Here is a 19,908-nt window from a genome sequence, read left to right as displayed (position 1 = left end):
CCTTCCATACCCCATATCCCCCCCTTATACCCCATTATAACCCCCTATAATCCCATTATAACCCCATATCCCCCCTATATACCCCATATCCCCCCCCATATCCCCCCTATAACCCCCCATATACCCCCTACACCCCCATATACCCCATATAACCCCACATCTGACCCCATATACCCCCTATATACCCCCTTATAACCCCATATACCCCCCTATACCCCATTATAACCCCCTTATAACCCCATATCCCCCCCCATATCCCCCCTATATCCCCCCATATCCTCCCCTATACCCCACATATCCCCCATATAACCCCACATCTGACCCCATATACCCCCTATATACCCCCTTATAACCCCATATACCCCCTATATACCGCCATATACCCCATTATAACCCCCTATATACCCCATATCCCCCCATACCCCCCTATATCCCCCCATATACCCCATATAACCCCACATCTGACCCCATATACCCCATTATACCCCCATATCCCCCCATATACCCCATTATAACCCCATATCCCCCCATTATAACCCTATATCCCTATATAATCTCCCCCTATAGCTGACCCAGCAGCCATCCCCTATAGTGACCCCTCACAGCGCCCCCTGGCGGTGGCTGCTGGCCAAGCTGTGTGTGCGCAGCCCTATATCCCCCCATATACCCCATATAACCCCATATACCCCCCCCATATCCCCCTATATACCCACTATATCCCCCCATATACCCCCCCATTCTCCCTCTATACCCCATATATCCCCCCTATATCCCCCCTATACCCCCTTATAACCCCAAATACCCCATATAACCCTACATCTGACCCCATATCCCCCCCATAACCCCCCTTTATGCCCCCATACCCCCCAATATTCCCCCATATTCCCCTTATAACCCCATACACCCCCCTATACCCCATTATAACCCCCTATATCCCCCCATATACCCCATTATAACCCCATATACCCCACCATATACCCCCATATACCCCCCTTATATCCCATATCCCCCCCTTATAACCCCATAACCCCCCATATACCCCATATACCCCCACATCTGACCCCATATACCCCCCATAATCCCCCATATACCCCATATAACTAAATTATACCCCCCCTATATCCCCATATCCCCCCTATACCTCCCCATAACCCCCCCATATCCCCTCCCAAACCCCATATCCCCCCCTTATACCCCATTATACCCCATTATAACCCCATATACCCCATTCTAACCCTATATCTCCCCCTATATCTCCCCCTATAGCTGACCCAGCAGCCATCCCCTATAGTGACCCCTCACAGCGCCCCCTGGCGGTGGCTGCTGGCCAAGCTGTGTGTGCGCAGCCCTATATCCCCCCATATACCCCATTATAACCCTATAACCCTATATAACCCCATTATAACCACATATACCCCATTATAACCCTATAACCCTATATACCCCCCATATACCCCATATAACCCCACATCTGACCCCATATCCCCCCATATCCCCATATACCCCATTATAACCCCCCATATCCCCCATATAGCCCCCTATATCCCCCCATGTCCCCCCATATACCCCCCTTTTCCCACCTATATACCCCCCTATACCCCCCATATTCCCCTTATAACCCCCTATACCCCCCATACCCCCCCATATACCCCCCTTATAACCCCATATACCCCATATAACTTCATATATCCCCATATACCCCCCATATTCCCCCTTATAACCCCATATAACCCCCCATATCCCCTCCATATACCCCCTATATCCCCCCATATCCCCCATATACCTCCCTATTCCCCCTATATACCCCCTTATAACCCCATATAACCCATTATAACCCCCTATAACCCCATTATAACCCTTTAAACCCCCCATAACCCCCCATATCCCCCATATACCCCATTATAACCCCCTATACCCCCTATATCCCCCCATATAACCCCACATCTGACCCCATATCCCCCTTATATCCCCCTATATCCCCCCCATATCCTACCATATACCCCATATAACCCCCCATATACCCCATATAACCCCACATCTGACCCCATATCCCCCCTATATCCCCATATACCCCCTCTATTCCCCTATATAACCTCCTATATCCCTCCCATTCATCCCTATAGCTGACCCAGCATCCATCCCCCATTATAACGCCTCACAGCGCCCCCTGGCGGTGGCTGCTGGCCAAGCTGTGTGTGCGCAGCGCTCACTTCGTGCAGCACGAGATGGTCGCTCACCTCTTACACACTCACTTCGTGGCCGAGGCCTTCGCCGTGGCCACCATGAGGATGCCCAGCTGCCACCCCGTCTATAAGGTGAGATATAGGGGCCTATAAGTGAGATATGGGGGGCTATAAGTGGGATATAGGGACCCATATGGGATATATAGGGGGCTATAGGGGGCCATAAGTGAGATATAGGGGGCTATAAGTGGGATATAGGGGGCTATAGGGGGATATAAGTGAGATATAGGGACCCATAAGTGAGATATAGGGGGCTATAAGTGGGATATAGGGGGCTATAGGGGGCTATAAGTGAGATATAGGGGGCTATAAGTGAGATATAAGGGCCTATAAGTGGGCTATAGTGAGATATAGGGGGCTATAGGGGGATATAGGGACCCATAAGTGAGATATAGGGGGCTATAGTGGGATATAGGGACCCATAAGTGAGATATAGGGGGCTATAAGTGAGATATAGGGGGCTATAAGTGGGATATAGGGGGCTATAGGGGGATATAGGGGGCTATAGTGAGATATAGTGAGATATAGGGGGATATAGGGACCCATAAGTGAGATATAGGGGCCCATAAGTGAGATATAGGGGGCTATAGGGGGATATAGGGGCCCATAAGTGAGATATAGGGACCCATAAGTGAGATATAGGGACCCATAAGTGAGATATAGGGGGCTATAGTGGGATATAGGGACCCATAAGTGAGATATAGGGGGCTATAGGGGGCTATGGGGGGCCATAGTGGGATATAGGGACCATGAGGATGCCCAGCTGCCACCCCGTCTATAAGGTGAGATATAGGGACCCATATGGGATATATAGGGGGCTATAAGTGGGATATAGGGGGCTATAGGGGGATATAGGGGGCTATAAGTGAGATATAGGGGGCTATAGGGACCCATAAGTGAGATATAGGGGGCTATAGGGGGCTATAAGTGAGATATAGGGACCCATAAGTGAGATATAGGGGGCTATAAGTGAGATATAGGGGGATATAGGGACCCATAAGTGGGATATAGGGGGCTATAAGTGAGATATAGGGGGCTATAGGGGGCTATAGGGACCCATAAGTGAGATATAGGGGGCTATAGTGGGATATAGGGGGCTATAGGGGCCCATAAGTGAGATATAGGGACCTATAAGTGAGATATAGGGGCCCATAAGTGAGATATAGGGGGCTATAGGGGACTATAGGGGCCCATAAGTGGGATATAGGGGGCTATAAGTGAGATATAGGGGGCTATAGGGGGCCATAAGTGAGATATAGGGGGCTATAGTGGGATATAGGGGCCCATAAGTGAGATATAGAGACCAATAAGTGAGATATAGGGGGCTATAGGGACCCATAAGTGAGATATAGGGGGCTATAGTGGGATATAGGGGGCTATAGGGGGATATAAGTGAGATATAGGGACCCATAAGTGAGATATAAGGGCCTTTAAGTGGGCTATAGTGAGATATAGGGGGCTATAGGGGGCTATAGGGACCCATTAGTGAGATATAGGGGGCTATAAGTGAGATATAGGGGGCTATAGTGAGATATGGGGGGCTATAAGTGGGATATAGGGGGCTATAAGTGAGATATAGGGGGCTATAGGGGACTATAGGGACCCATAAGTGAGATATAGGGGGCCATAAGTGAGATATAGGGGGCAATAAGTGGGATATAGGGGGCTATAGGGGGATATAGGGACCCATAAGTGAGATATAGGGGGCTATAAGTGGGATATAGGGGGCTATAGGGGGATATAGGGACCCATAAGTGAGATATAGGGGGCCATAGTGGGATATAGGGACCATGAGGATGCCCAGCTGCCACCCCGTCTATAAGGTGAGATATAGGGGCCCATATGGGATATATAGGGGCCCATAAGGGAGATATAGTGAGATATAGGGGCCTATAAGTGGGTTATAGGGGGATATAGGGACCCATAAGTGAGATATAGGGGGCTATAGGGGGCTATGGGGGGCCATAGTGGGATATAGGGACCATGAGGATGCCCAGCTGCCACCCCATCTATAAGGTGAGATATAGGGGCCCATATGGGATATATAGGGGCCCATAAGGGAGATATAGTGAGATATAGGGGCCCATAAGTGGGATATAGGGGGCCATAGTGAGCTATAGTGGGATATAGGGGCCCATAAGTGAGATATAGGGACCCATAAGTGAGATATAGGGGGCTATAAGTGAGATATAGGGGACTATAGGGGGATATAGGGACCCATAAGTGAGATATAGGGGCCCATAAGTGAGATATAGGGGGCTATAGTGGGATATAGGGACCCATAAGTGAGATATAGAGACCAATAAGTGAGATATAGGGGGCTATAGGGACCCATAAGTGAGATATAGGGGGCTATAAGTGAGATATAAGGGGCTATAAGTGAGATATAGGGGGCTATAGTGGGCTATAAGTGAGATATAGGGACCCATAAGTGAGATATAGGGGGCCATAAGTGAGATATAGGGACCCATAAGTGAGATATGGGGGGCTATAAGTGAGATATAGAGGGCTATAAGTGAGATATAGGGGGCTATAGGGGGCTATAGGGGCCCATAAGTGAGATATAGGGACCCATAAGTGAGATATAGGGACTCATAAGTGGGCTATAGTGAGATATAGGGACCCATAAGTGGGATATAGGGACCCATAATGAGCTATAGGGCCCCATAGTGGGCTATAGGGACCCATAAGTGTCCTATAGGGACCCATAGTGGGCTATAGGGCCCCATAGGGGGCTATAGGGCCCCATACTGGGCTATAGGGCCCCATACTGGGCTATAGGGACCCATAGTGTCCTATAGGGACCCATAAGTGTCCTATAGGGACCCATAGTGGGCTATAGGGACCCATAGTGGGCTATAGGGACCCATAGTTGGTTATAGGGCCCCATGGGGGGCTATAGGGACCCATAGTGGGCTATAGGGCCCCATAGTGGGCTATAGGGCCCCATAGTGGGCTATAGGGACCCATAGTGGGCTATAGGGCCCCATAGTGGGCTATAGGGACCCATAGTGGGCTATAGAGTGCCATAGTGTCCTATAGGGACCCATAGTGTCCTATAGGGCCCCATAGTGGGCTATAGGGCCCCACAGGGGGCTATAGGGCCCCATAGTGAGCTATAGGGACCCATAGTGAGCTATAGGGACCCATAGTGGGCTATAGGGCCCCATAGTGGGCTATAGGGACCCATAGTGTCCTATAGGGACCCATAGTGGGCTATAGGGCCCCATACTGGGCTATAGGGTGCCATAGTGTCCTATAGGGTGCCATAGTGTCCTATAGGGACCCATAAGTGTCCTATAGGGACCCATAGTGGGCTATAGGGACCCATAAGTGTCCTATAGGGACCCATAGTGAGCTATAGGGCCCCATAGTGGGCTATAGGGTGCCATAGTGTCCTATAGGGTGCCATAGTGGGCTATAGGGCCCCATAGCGCCCCATAAGTGCCCCCTGTGACCCCATAACTCGCCCCACAGCTGCTGCTGCCCCATTTCCGTTACACGTTCCACATCAACATCTTGGCCCGGGATTCGCTGCTCAACCCCGGAGGGATCATCGACCAGGTGGGATATGGGGGATCTATGGGGTCTATGGGGTCTATAGGGTCTATAGGGTCTATAGGGTCTATAGGGTCTATAGGGTCAATGGGGTCTATAGGGTCAATGGGGTCTATGGGGTCTATAGGGTCAATGGGGTCAATGGGGTCAGTGGGGTCTATGGGGTCTATGGGGTAAATGGGGTCTATGGGGTCAATGGGGTCTATGGGGTCTATAGAGTCAATGGGGTCAATGGGGTCTATAGGGTCTATAGGGTCTATGGGGTCTATGGGGTCTATAGGGTCTATAGGGTCAGTGGGGTCTATAGGGTCTATAGGGTCTATAGGGTCTATGGGGTCTATGGGGTCTATGGGGTCTATAGGGTCTATAGGGTCTATGGGGTCTATGGGGTCTATAGGGTCTATGGGGTCTATGGGGTCTATAGGGTCTATAGGGTCTATGGGGTCTATGGGGTCTATGGGGTCTATAGGGTCAATGGGGTCTATGGGGTCTATGGGGTCTATGGGGTCTATGGGGTCAATGGGGTCTATAGGGTCTATGGGGTTTATAGGGTCTATAGGGTCTATGGGGTCTATGGGGTCTATAGGGTCTATGGGGTCTATGGGGTCTATAGGGTCTATAGGGTCTATGGGGTCTATGGGGTCTATGGGGTCTATAGGGTCAATGGGGTCTATGGGGTCTATGGGGTCTATAGGGTCTATAGGGTCTATAGGGTCTATAGGGTCAATGGGGTCTATAGGGTCAATGGGGTCTATGGGGTCTATAGGGTCAATGGGGTCAATGGGGTCAGTGGGGTCTATGGGGTCTATGGGGTCAATGGGGTCTATGGGGTCAATGGGGTCTATGGGGTCTATAGAGTCAATGGGGTCAATGGGGTCTATAGGGTCTATAGGGTCTATGGGGTCTATGGGGTCTATAGGGTCTATAGGGTCAGTGGGGTCTATAGGGTCTATAGGGTCTATAGGGTCTATGGGGTCTATGGGGTCTATGGGGTCTATAGGGTCTATAGGGTCTATGGGGTCTATGGGGTCTATAGGGTCTATGGGGTCTATGGGGTCTATAGGGTCTATAGGGTCTATGGGGTCTATGGGGTCTATGGGGTCTATAGGGTCAATGGGGTCTATGGGGTCTATGGGGTCTATGGGGTCTATGGGGTCAATGGGGTCTATAGGGTCTATGGGGTTTATAGGGTCTATAGGGTCTATGGGGTCTATGGGGTCTATAGGGTCTATGGGGTCTATGGGGTCTATAGGGTCTATAGGGTCTATGGGGTCTATGGGGTCTATGGGGTCTATAGGGTCAATGGGGTCTATGGGGTCTATGGGGTCTATAGGGTCTATAGGGTCTATAGGGTCTATAGGGTCAATGGGGTCTATAGGGTCAATGGGGTCTATGGGGTCTATAGGGTCAATGGGGTCAATGGGGTCAGTGGGGTCTATGGGGTCTATGGGGTCAATGGGGTCTATGGGGTCAATGGGGTCTATGGGGTCTATAGAGTCAATGGGGTCAATGGGGTCTATAGGGTCTATAGGGTCTATGGGGTCTATGGGGTCTATAGGGTCTATAGGGTCAGTGGGGTCTATAGGGTCTATAGGGTCTATAGGGTCTATGGGGTCTATGGGGTCTATGGGGTCTATAGGGTCTATAGGGTCTATGGGGTCTATGGGGTCTATAGGGTCTATGGGGTCTATGGGGTCTATAGGGTCTATAGGGTCTATGGGGTCTATGGGGTCTATGGGGTCTATAGGGTCAATGGGGTCTATGGGGTCTATGGGGTCTATGGGGTCTAAGGGGTCAATGGGGTCTATAGGGTCTATGGGGTTTATAGGGTCTATAGGGTCTATGGGGTCTATGGGGTCTATAGGGTCTATGGGGTCTATGGGGTCTATAGGGTCTATAGGGTCTATGGGGTCTATGGGGTCTATGGGGTCTATAGGGTCAATGGGGTCTATGGGGTCTATGGGGTCTATGGGGTCTATAGGGTCTATGGGGTCAATGGGGTCTATAGGGTCTATGGGGTCAATGGGGTCTATGGGGTCTATGGGGTCAGTGGGGTCTATGGGGTCAATGGGGTCTATAGGGTCTATGGGGTCTATAGGGTCTATGGGGTCTATGGGGTCAATGGGGTCTATAGGGTCTATAGGGTCAATGGGGTCTATAGGGTCTATGGGGTCTATAGGGTCTATGGGGTCTATGGGGTCAATGGGGTCTATAGGGTCTATAGGGTCAATGGGGTCTATAGGGTCTATGGGGTCTATAGGGTCAATGGGGTCTATGGGGTCTATGGGGTCTATGGGGTCTATGGGGTCTATAGGGTCTATAGGGTCTATGGGGTCAATGGGGTCTATGGGGTCTATAGGGTCTATGGGGTCTATGGGGTCAATGGGGTCTATGGGGTCTATAGGGTCAATGGGGTCAATGGGGTCTATGGGGTCTATAGGGTCTATAGGGTCTATGGGGTCTATGGGGTCAATGGGGTCAATGGGGTCAATGGGGTCTATAGGGTCTATAGAGTCAATGGGGTCAATGGGGTCTATAGGGTCTATAGGGTCAATGGGGTCTATGGGGTCTATAGGGTCTATGGGGTCTATGGGGTCTATGGGGTCTATGGGGTTTATGGGGTCTATGGGGTCTATGGGGTCTATAGGGTCAATTGGGTCTATAGGGACTATGGGGTCTATAGGGTCTATGGGGTCAATGGGGTCAATGGGGTCTATAGGGTCTATGGGGTCTATAGGGTCTATAGGGTCTATGGGGTCAATGGGGTCTATGGGGTCTATGGGGTCTATGGGGTCAGTGGGGTCTATGGGGTCTATGGGGTCTATAGGGTCTATGGGGTCTATGGGGTCTATAGGGTCTATGGGGTCAATGGGGTCTATGGGGTCTATAGGGTCTATGGGGTCTATAGGGTCTATGGGGTCAATGGGGTCTATGGGGTCTATAGGGTCAATGGGGTCTATGGGGTCTATGGGGTCTATAGGGTCAATGGGGTCTATGGGGTCTATGGGGTCTATAGGGTCAATGGGGTCTATGGGGTCTATGGGGTCAATGGGGTCTATAGGGTCAATGGGGTCAATGGGGTCTATAGGGTCTATAGGGTCTATGGGGTCAATGGGGTCTATAGGGTCTATAGGGTCTATAGGGTCAATGAGGGGTTAATAGGGTCAATGTGGGGTTAATAGGGTCAATGGGGGGTTAATGGGGTCAGTGGGGTGAATATAGGGGGTTATGGGGGGTAATAGGGTCAATGTGGGGTTAATAGGGTCAATGGGGGTCAATGGGGGGCAATGGGGGGTCAATAGGGTCTATAGGGTCAATGGGGTCTATAGGGTCTATAGGGTCTATGGGGTCTATAGGGTCTATGGGGTCTATGGGGTCTATAGGGTCAATGGGGGGGTAATAGGGTGAATGGGGGGTTAATAGGGTCAATGGGGTTCAATGGGGGGCAATGGGGGATCAATGGGGTCAATAGGGGGGTAATAGGGTCAATGGGGGTTAATAGGGTCAATGGGGGGTTAATAGGGTTAATGGGGGGTAATGGGGTTAATAAGGTCAATGGGGTTAATAGGGTCAATGGGGTTAATAGGGTCAATGGGGGGCAATGGGGGGGAATGGGGGGGTCAATGTAACCCTGTGGGATCCGTGTGGGTCCATATAACCCTATAGACCCCATAAGTGTCCATATAACCCTATAAACCCCATTAATTCCCCTATATAGGCCACATCTTTGGGTCGGGCCGGGACCCTGGTTCTGGTGGGTCCATTTGGGTCCATAGAACCCTATAGGACCCATTAGAGTCCATAGAACCCTATGGGATCCCTATAGGCCCCATAAGTGTCCATATAACCCTATAGACCCCATAAGTGTCCATATAACCCTATAAACCCCATTAATTCCCCTATATAGGCCACGTCTTTGGGTCGGGCCGGGACCCTGGTTCTGGGTCCATAGAACCCTATAGGAACCAGCTCCATTGGGGTCCATAGAACCCAATGGGATCCATATGGGCCCATATAACCCTATAGACCCTATAAGTGTCCATATAACCCTATAAACCCCATAATTCCCCTATATAGGCCACGTCTTTGGGTCGGGCCGGGACCCTGGTTCTGGTGGGTCCATTTGGGTCCATAGAACCCTATGGGATCCCTATAGGACCCATTAATGTTCATATAACCCTATAGACCCCATAAATGTCCATATAACCCTATAGACCCCATAAGTGTCCATATAACCCTATAACCCCATAATTCCCCTATATAGGCCACGTCTTTGGGTCGGGCCGGGACCCTGGTTCTGGTGGGTCCATAGAACCCTATAGGACCCATTAGAGTCCATAGAACCCTATGGGATCCCTATAGGACCCATAAGTGTCCATATAACCCTATAGACCCCATAAGTGTCCATATAACCCTATTACCCCATAATTCCCCTATATAGGCCACGTCTCTGGGTCGGGCCGGGACCCTGGTTCTGGTGGGTCCATAGAACCCTATAGGACCCATTAGAGTCCATAGAACCCTATAGGATCCCTATAGGACCCATTTGGGCCCATATAACCCTATAAACCCCATAAGTGTCCATATAACCCTATAGACCCCATAAGTGTCCATATAACCCTATAAACCCCATTAATTCCCCTATATAGGCCACGTCTTTGGGTTGGGCCGGGACCCTGGTTCTGGTGGGTCCATTTGGGTCCATAGAACCCTATGGGATCCCTATAGGACCCATTTGGGTCCATAGAACCCTATAGACCCCATAAATGTCCATATAACCCTATAGACCCCATAAGTGTCCATATAACCCTATAACCCCATTAATACCCCTATATAGGCCACGTCTCTGGGTCGGGCCGGGACCCTGGTTCTGGTGGGTCCATAGAACCCTATAGGACCCATTAGAGTCCATAGAACCCTATGGGATCCCTATAGGACCCATTTGGGCCCATATAACCCTATAGACCCCATAAATGTCCATATAACCCTATAGACCCCATAAGTGTCCATATAACCCTATAACCCCATAATTCCCCTATATAGGCCACGTCTCTGGGTCGGGCCGGGACCCTGGTTCTGGTGGGTCCATAGAACCCTATAGGACCCATTAGAGTCCATAGAACCCTATGGGATCCCTATAGGCCCCATTAGTGTCCATATAACCCTATAGACCCCATTAACGCCCATATAACCCTATAAACCCCATTAATTCCCCTATATAGGCCACGTCTTTGGGTCGGGCCGGGACCCTGGTTCTGGTGGGCCGGGCTCTGGCCGGTACCACGTACAGGCAGCTCTGTGTCCCCGATGATTTATGGGATCGGGGGGTGACCAACATCCCAAACTACCACTATGGGGCCGACGCCACCAGACTATGGGACATCATATACAGGTGGGACCCTATAACAACACTGCGACCCCATAAGGGATCAATGGGACCCTATAGACATGGTGGGACCCTATAAGGGATCAATGGGACCCTATAAGGGATCAATGGGACCCCATAAGGGATCAATGGGACCCTATAGACATGTGGGACCCTATAGGGTACCTGGGACCCCATAAGGCATCAATGGGACCCTATAAGGGATCAATGGGACCCTATAAGGGATCAATGGGACCCTATAGAATGAATGGGACCCCATAAGGGATCAATGGGACCCTATAGCCATAATGGGACCCCATAAGGGATCAATGGGACCCTATAAGGGATCAATGGGACCCTGTAGCCATAATGGGACCCTATAAGGGATCAATGGCACCCTATAGCCATAATGGGACCCTATAAGGGATCAATGGGACCCTATAACAACACTGGGACCCTATAAGGGATCAATGGGACCCTATAAGGCAGCAATGGGACCCTATAGACATGGTGGGACCCCATAAGGGATCAATGGGACCCTATAGCCATAATGGGACCCTATAAGGGATCAATGGGACCCTATAAGGCAGCAATGGGACCCTATAAGGCAGCTGGGACCCCATAAGAGATCAATGGGACCCTATAGCCATAATGGGACCCCATAAGGGATCAATGGGACCCTATAAGGGATTAATGGGACCCCATAAGGGATCAATGGGACCCTATAGACATGGTGGGACCCTATAAGGGATCAATGGGACCCTATAGCCATAATGGGACCCTATAAGGGATCAGTGGGACCCTATAGCCATAATGGGACCCTATAAGGGATCAGTGGGACCCTATAGCCATAATGGGACCCTATAAGGGATCAGTGGGACCCTATAGCCATAATGGGACCCCATAAGGGATCAATGGGACCCTATAGCCATAATGGGACCCTATAAGGGATCAATGGGACCCTATAAGGGATCAATGGGACCCTATAGACATGGTGGGACCCCATAAGATACCTAGGACCCTATAAGTGATCAATGGGACCCTATAGCCATAATGGGACCCTATAAGGGATCAATGGGACCCTATAAGGGATCAATGGGACCCTATAGCCATAATGGGACCCCATAAGGGATCAATGGGACCCTATAAGGGATCAATGGGACCCTATAGCCATAATGGGACCCTATAAGGGATCAATGGGACCCCATAAGGGATCAATGGGACCCTATAGACATGGTGGGACCCCATAAGGGATCAATGGGACCCCATAAGGGATCAATGGGACCCTATAAGGGATCAATGGGACCCTATAGCCATGGTGGGACCCCATAAGGGATCAATGGGACCCTATAGAACCACTGGGACCCCATGAGGGATCAATGGGACCCTATAACACCACTGGGACCCCATAAGGCAGCAATGGGACCCTATAGCCATAATGGGACCCCATAAGGGATCAATGGGACCCTATAGAATGAATGGGACCCCATAAGGGATCAATGGGACCCTATAGACATGGTGGGACCCCATAAGGGATCAATGGGACCCTATAAGGGATCAATGGGACCCTATAGACATGGTGGGGCCCCATAAGGGATCAATGGGACCCTATAGACATGGTGGGACCCCATAAGGGATCAATGGGACCCTATAGCCATAATGGAACCCCATAAGGGATCAATGGGACCCTATAGACATGGTGGGACCCCATAAGAGATCAATGGGACCCTATAAGGGATCAATGGGACCCTATAGCCATAATGGGACCCCATAAGGGATCAATGGGACCCTATAGACATGGTTGGACCCCATAAGGGATCAATAGGACCCTATGGACCCCATAAGACACCCCCGACCCCATAGATGTCCCCCCTGCCCCATAGGTTCGTGCAGTCCATGGTGGCCCTATATTACCCCACGGATCCCGATGTGGCCGACGACCCCGAATTGCAGCAATGGGTCGGAGAGATCTTCACTTATGGGGTTTTGGGGAACAAGGAGTCAGGTATGGGGTTCTATGGGGTTATATGGGGTTATATGGGGTTATATGGGGTTATATGGGGTTATATGGGGGTATATGGGGTTATATGGGGTTATATGGGGTGATATGGGGTGATATGGGGTTATATGGGGGTATATGGGGTTATATGGGGTGATATGGGGTGATATGGGGTTATATGGGGTTATATGGGGTGATATGGGGTGATATGGGGTTATATGGGGGTATATGGGGTTATATGGGGTTGTATGGGGCTATATGGGGTTCTATGGGGTTATATGGGGTTATATGGGGCTATATGGGGTTATATGGGGTTATATGGGGTTATATGGGGTTATATGGGGTTATATGGGGTTCTATGGGGTTATATGGGGTGATATGGGGTTATATGGGGTTCTATGGGTTTATATGGGGTTCTATGGGGTTCTATGGGGTTCTATGGGGTTCTATGGGGTTCTATGGGGTTCTATGGGGTTATACGGGTTTCTATGTGTTTCTATGGGGTTTCTCCCCCAGGTTTCCCGTCCCATTTGTCGTCCCGTCCCGCTCTGTCCAAGTTTCTCACCATGATCATCTTCCGCTGCTCGGCCCAACACGCGGCCGTCAACAGCGGCCAGGTGGGGTATGGGGCGGATATAGGGCCAATATGGGGCAGATATGGGGCGGATATGGGGTCTATGGGGCGGATATGGGGTCTATGGGGTGGATATGGGGTCTATGGGGTCTATGGGGTCTATGGGGTCTATGGGGTGGATATGGGGTCTATGGGGTGGATATGGGGTGGATATGGGGCCAATATGGGGTCTATGGGGTCTATGGGGGTCTATGGGGTCTATGGGGTGGATATGGGGTCTATGGGGAGGATATGGGGTGGATATGGGGTCTATGGGGTCTATGGGGTGGATATGAGGTCTATGGGGTCTATGGGGTGGCTATGGGGTCTGTGGGGTGGATATGGGGTCTATGGGGTCTATGGGGTGGATATGGGGTCTATGGGGTCTATGGGGTGGATATGGGGTCTATGGGGTGGATATGGGGTGGATATGGGGTCTATGGGGTGGATATGGGGGCTATGGGGTCTATGGGGTGGATATGGGGTCTATGGGGTTGTTATGGGGTCCATGGGGTGGATATGGGGTCTACGGGGCGGATATGGGGTGTATGGGGTCTATGGGGTGGATATGGGGTCTACGGGGCGGATATGGGGTCTATGGGGTCTATGGGGTGGATATGGGGTCTACGGGGCGGATATGGGGTCTATGGGGTCTATGGGGTGGATATGGGGTCTATGGGGTGGATATGAGGTCTATGGGGTCTATGGGGTGGATATGGGGTCTATGGCGTCTATGGGGTGGATATGGGGTCTATGGGGTCTATGGGGTCTATGGGGTGGATATGGGGTCTATGGGGTGGATATGGGGTCTATGGGGTGGATATAGGGCCGATATGGGGTCTATGGGGTCTGTAGGGCGGATATGGGGTCTATGGGGTCTATGGGGTGGATATGGGGTCTATAGACCCCCATAGACCCCATAGACCCCATATCCACCCCATAGACCCCATATCCACCCCATAGACCCCATAGACCCCATAACAACCCCATAGACCCCATATCCACCCCATAGATCCCTATATTAACCCCATAGATCCCTATATTAACCCCATATCTCCCCCCCAGTACGACTTTGCAGCCTGGATGCCCAACACTCCCTGTGACCCCATATCCACCCCATATCCCCCCATAGACCCCATAACCCCATATCCACCCCATAGACCCCCATAGACCCCATATCCACCCCATAGATCCCTATATTAACCCCATATCTCCCCCCAGTACGACTTTGCAGCCTGGATGCCCAACACTCCCTGTGACCCCATAGAACCCCATAGAGCCCCATAGACCCCATATCCACCCCATAGACCCCATATCCACCCCATAGACCCCATAGACCCCATATCCACCCCATATTCCCCCATAGACCCCATATCCACCCCATAGACCCCATATCCACCCCATAGACCCCATAGACCCCATATCCACGCCATAGACCCCATATCCACCCCATAGACCCCATAGACCCCATATCCACCCCATAGACCCCATAAACCCCATATCCACGCCATAGACCCCATATCCACCCCATATTCCCCCATAGACCCCATATCCACCCCATAGACCCCATATCCACGCCATAGACCCCATATCCACCCCATATTCCCCCATAGACCCCATATCCACCCCATAGACCCCATATCCACGCCATAGACCCCATATCCACCCCATAGACCCCATAGACCCCATATCCACCCCATAGACCCCATATCCACCCCATAGATCCCTATATTAACCCCATAGACCCCTATATTAACCCCATATCTCACCCCCCCAGTACGACTTTGCAGCCTGGATGCCCAACACTCCCGGCACGTTGCGGTTGCCGCCCCCCGACCCCAAAGATCCCGTCAGCCCCGAAACCTTTTTGGCCACGTTACCGACCCCGATGGCAACAGGGGCTTTGTTGGCCCTATTGAGTGTGGTCAGCTACGAGGTCGGGGACAGGGTGAGTTAGAAACCCCATAAACGACCCTATAAGGGACCCTATGGGGTCCAATAGACCTCAATGGACATCAATGGACCCCCATGACCCTATAAGGGACCCTATGGGGTCCAATAGACCTCAATGGACATCAATGGACCCCCATGACCCTATAAAAGACCCCAATGGACCCCAATGGGACCCTATGGGAGGAGACCCCATAAAGGACCCTATAAAGGACCCTATAATGGACCCCAATGGACCCCATAAAGGACCCTATAAAGGACCCTATAAAGGACCCTATGGGGTCCAATGGACCCCAGTTGACCCTATGGGACCCTATGGACCCCAATGGACCCCAATGGAACCCCTATAACCCTATAAAGGATCCCAATGGACCCCCATGACCCTATAAAGGATCCCAATGGACCCTATGGGATCCAATGGGATCCTATGGGACCCCTATAACCCCAATAGACCCCAATGTAACCCCAGGAACCCAATGGGACCCCAAGGTCAGAAAGTGGGGGGGGGATACCCCATAAAGGACCCTATAAGGGACCCTATGGGGTCCAATAGACCTCAATGGACATCAATGGACCCCCATGACCCTATAAAGGACCCCAATGGACCCCAATGAGACCCTATGGGAGGAGACCCCATAAAGGACCCTATAAGGGACCCTATAGGAACCTATGGCCCTATAAAGGACCCTATAAAGGACCCTATGGGGTCCAATAGACCTCAATGGACATCAGTGGACCCCCATGACCCCATAGAACCCCATAGAGCCCCATAGAACCCCATAGAGCTCCATAGACCCCATATCCACCCCATAGACCCCATAACAACCCCATAACCCCATAACAACCCCATAACCCCATAACAACCCCTTAGAACCCCATATTAACCCCATAACCCCATAACAACCCCATAGAACCCTATATTAACCCCATAACCCCATAACAACCCCATAGAACCCCATAGACCCCATAGACCCCATATCCACCCCATAGACCCCATAGGAACCTCTTGACCCCGATGGCAACGGGGGCATTGTTGGCCCTATTGAGTGTGGTCAGCTACGAGGTCGGGGACAGGGTGAGTGGGAGACCCCATAAAGGACCCTATAAGGGACCCTATGGGAACCTATGGCCCTATAAAGGACCCTATAAGGGACCCTATGGGGTCCAATAGACCTCAATGGACATCAATGGACCCCCATGACCCTATAAAGGACCCTATAAGGGACCCCAATAGACCCCAATGGACCCTATGGGACCCTATGGACCCCCATGACCCTATAAAGGACCCTATGGGGTCCAATAGACCTCAATGGACATCAATGGACCCCCATGACCCTATAAAGGACCCCAATGGACCCCAATGAGACCCTATGGGAGGAGACCCCATAAAGGACCCTATAAGGGACCCTATAGGAACCTATGGCCCTATAAAGGACCCTATAAGGGACCCTATAATGGACCCCAATGGACCCCATAATGGACCCTATAAAGGACCCTATAAAGGACCCTATAAGGGACCCTATGGGATCCAATGGACCCCAATTGACCCTATGGGACCCTATGGGACCCTATGGACCCCAATGGAACCCCCATGACCCTATAAAGGATCCCAATGGACATCAATGGACCCTATGGGATCCAATGGAACCCTATGGGCCTCAATGGACCCTATGGGACCCCATGGGACCCTATGGGACCCAATAGATCTCAATTGACCCCATGACCCTATAAAAGACCCCAATGGACCCCATAAAGGACCCTATAAAGGAACCTATGGGATCCTATGGGATCCAATGGGACCCTATGGGACCCTATGGACCCCAAAGGGACCCTATGGGATCCTATGGGACCCAGTGGACCTCAATGGACCCCTATGACCCCATAAAAGACCCTATAAAGGACCCTATAAGGGACCCTATAAAGGAACCCCATAAAGGACCCTATAAGGGACCCCAATGGATCCCATGGGACCCCAATTGGATCCTATGGGAACCTATGGGATCCTATGGGACCCTATGGGCCTCAATGGACCCCTATGACCCTATAAAAGACCCTATAAAGGATCCCATAAGGGACCCTATAATGGACCCTATAAAGGACCCCAATGGACCTCAATGGACCCCAATGGACCTTATGGGATCCAATGGGACCCCATGACCCCAATGGGACCCCAAGGTCGGGGAGAGGGTGAGTGGGAGACCCTATAAAGGACCCTATAAAGGACCCCAATAGACCCCAATGGACCCTATGGGACCCTATGGGGTCCAATAGACCTCAATGGACATCAATGGACCCCCATGACCCTATAAAGGACCCCAATGGACCCCAATGAGACCCTATGGGAGGAGACCCCATAAAGGACCCTATAAGGGACCCTAATGGACCCCAATGGACCTCAATGGACCCTATGGGATCCAATGGGACCCTATGGGTCTCAATGGACCCCAATTGGATCCTATGGGAACCTATGGGACCCTATGGAAATCAATGGGGCCCCCCCCAGACCACGTGCTCCCCCCAACTTCCGGTCCCCCCCACCAACTTCCGGGCCCCCTCCAACTTCCGGTCCAACTCAACTTCGGGTCCCTCCCCCCAACTTCCGGTCCCCCCAACTTCCGGTCCCTCACTTACACCCACCCCCTAACTTCCGGTCTTTACCCCCTTCAACTTCCGGTCCCCCACTTCCGGTCCCCTCCCTTACACCCGCCCCTCAACTTCCGGTGCATTTCACCTTTGGGTCCTTCCCCTCTACTTCCGGTTCCCCCTCCAACTTCCGGTCCCCCCAACTTCCGGTCCCCCTCAACTTCCGGCCCACCCTCAACTTCCGGTCCCCCCCTCCCTTACGCCTCCCAACTTCCGGTCCATTCAACTTCCGGTTCATTCAACTTCCGGTCCATTCAACTTCCGGTCCCCCCTAACTTCCGGTCTCCCCCCCCCATTAGCGCACGTTGGGTCATTACCCGGAGCGTCACTTCACGGAAGCGGCCCCGCGCCGGTTGATGACGCACTTCCGGCGTCGCCTCCAACGTCTCAGCCGTCGCATCCGGAACCGGAACAAGAACCTCCCCCTCCCGTACCCGTATCTTGACCCCGGAAGTGTCGAGAACAGCATCTCGACTTGAAACAGCCAATGGGGTGGCTCCAAAGACGCCACGTGACGCCCCACGTGATCCCGAGCCACCCACGTGATCCCTCCCCTAACCCGGAAGTTTCCAGAACATCAACTCTAAACGAGACAGCCAATGGGGTGGCCCCAAAGACCCCACGTGATCCCTCCCCTAACCCGGAAGTGCCAAGAACCGCATTGCCACATGACAGCCAATGGGGTGGCTTCAAAGGCTCCACGTGATCACAAAGCTACCCACGTGACCACAAATCCCCCCCCATGTGATCCCTCCCCTAACCCGGAAGTGTCCAGAACATCAACTCTAAACGAGACAGCCAATGGGGTGGCCCCAAAGACCCCCACGTGACCACATATCCCCTCACGTGATCCCTCTCCTTACCCGGAAGTGCCGAGAACAGCATCACTACATGAGATAGCCAATGGGGTGGCCCCAATGGCCACACGTGACCACAAAGCCACCCACGTGATCCCTCCCCGAACCCGGAAGTGTGGAGAACAGCGTCCCTAAACGAGACAGCCAATGGGGTGGCCCCAAAGCCCACACGTGACCACGAAGCCACCCACGTGATCCCTCCCCTAACCCGGAAGTGTGGAGAACAGCGTCTCTATGTGAAACAACCAATGGGGTGGCCCCAAAGCCAACACGTGACCACAAATCCATCCCAATGTAACCCTATGGGGTGACCCTAAACCCCATTAGATGGCCCTAAATCCCATTAAATGACCCTAAATCCCATTAGAATGACCCTAAATCCCATTATATGACCCTAAACCCCATTAGATGGCCCTAAATCCCATTAGATGGCCCTAAATCCCATTAGATGGCCCTAAATCCCATTATATGGCCCTAAATCCCATTAAATGACCCTAAATCCCATTAGATGGCCCTAAATCCCATTAGATGGCCCTAAATCCCATTAGATGGCCCTAAACCCCATTAGATGGCCCTAAATCCCATTAGATGGCCCTAAATCCCATTAGATGGCCCTAAATCCCATTAGATGGCCCTAAACCCCATTAGATGGCCCTAAATCCCATTAAATGACCCTAAAT

The 19,908-nt window shown here is 51.7% G+C and overlaps 1 protein-coding gene across 4 annotated transcripts in view; it reads left to right on the top strand.

The window, feature by feature from the left end:
• The window catches only part of PFAS (phosphoribosylformylglycinamidine synthase), a 119,456-nt gene that overhangs the window by 21,389 nt on the left and 78,159 nt on the right, over positions 1 to 19,908 (top strand). For 2 of the 4 annotated variants that reach the window (XM_085534512.1, XM_085534513.1), the window contains 5 exons: positions 2,124 to 2,315; positions 5,721 to 5,807; positions 11,024 to 11,193; positions 13,050 to 13,171; positions 15,556 to 15,726. In XM_085534512.1, the coding sequence (XP_085390638.1) occupies positions 2,124 to 2,315; positions 5,721 to 5,807; positions 11,024 to 11,193; positions 13,050 to 13,171; positions 15,556 to 15,726 (742 nt within the window). Of the gene's footprint in view, positions 1 to 2,123; positions 2,316 to 4,036; positions 4,067 to 5,720; positions 5,808 to 11,023; positions 11,194 to 13,049; positions 13,172 to 13,681; positions 13,783 to 15,555; positions 15,727 to 19,908 lie in introns of those variants that run through there. The other 2 variants (XM_085534515.1, XM_085534514.1) reach the window with 2 other exon arrangements.

Source organism: Coturnix japonica, unplaced genomic scaffold (assembly GCF_054131305.1).
Source record: "Coturnix japonica strain WE unplaced genomic scaffold, WE-NBRP24 Scf084, whole genome shotgun sequence".
NCBI lineage: Eukaryota > Metazoa > Chordata > Aves > Galliformes > Phasianidae > Coturnix > Coturnix japonica.
This window is presented reverse-complemented; position numbering and strand designations above follow the sequence as displayed.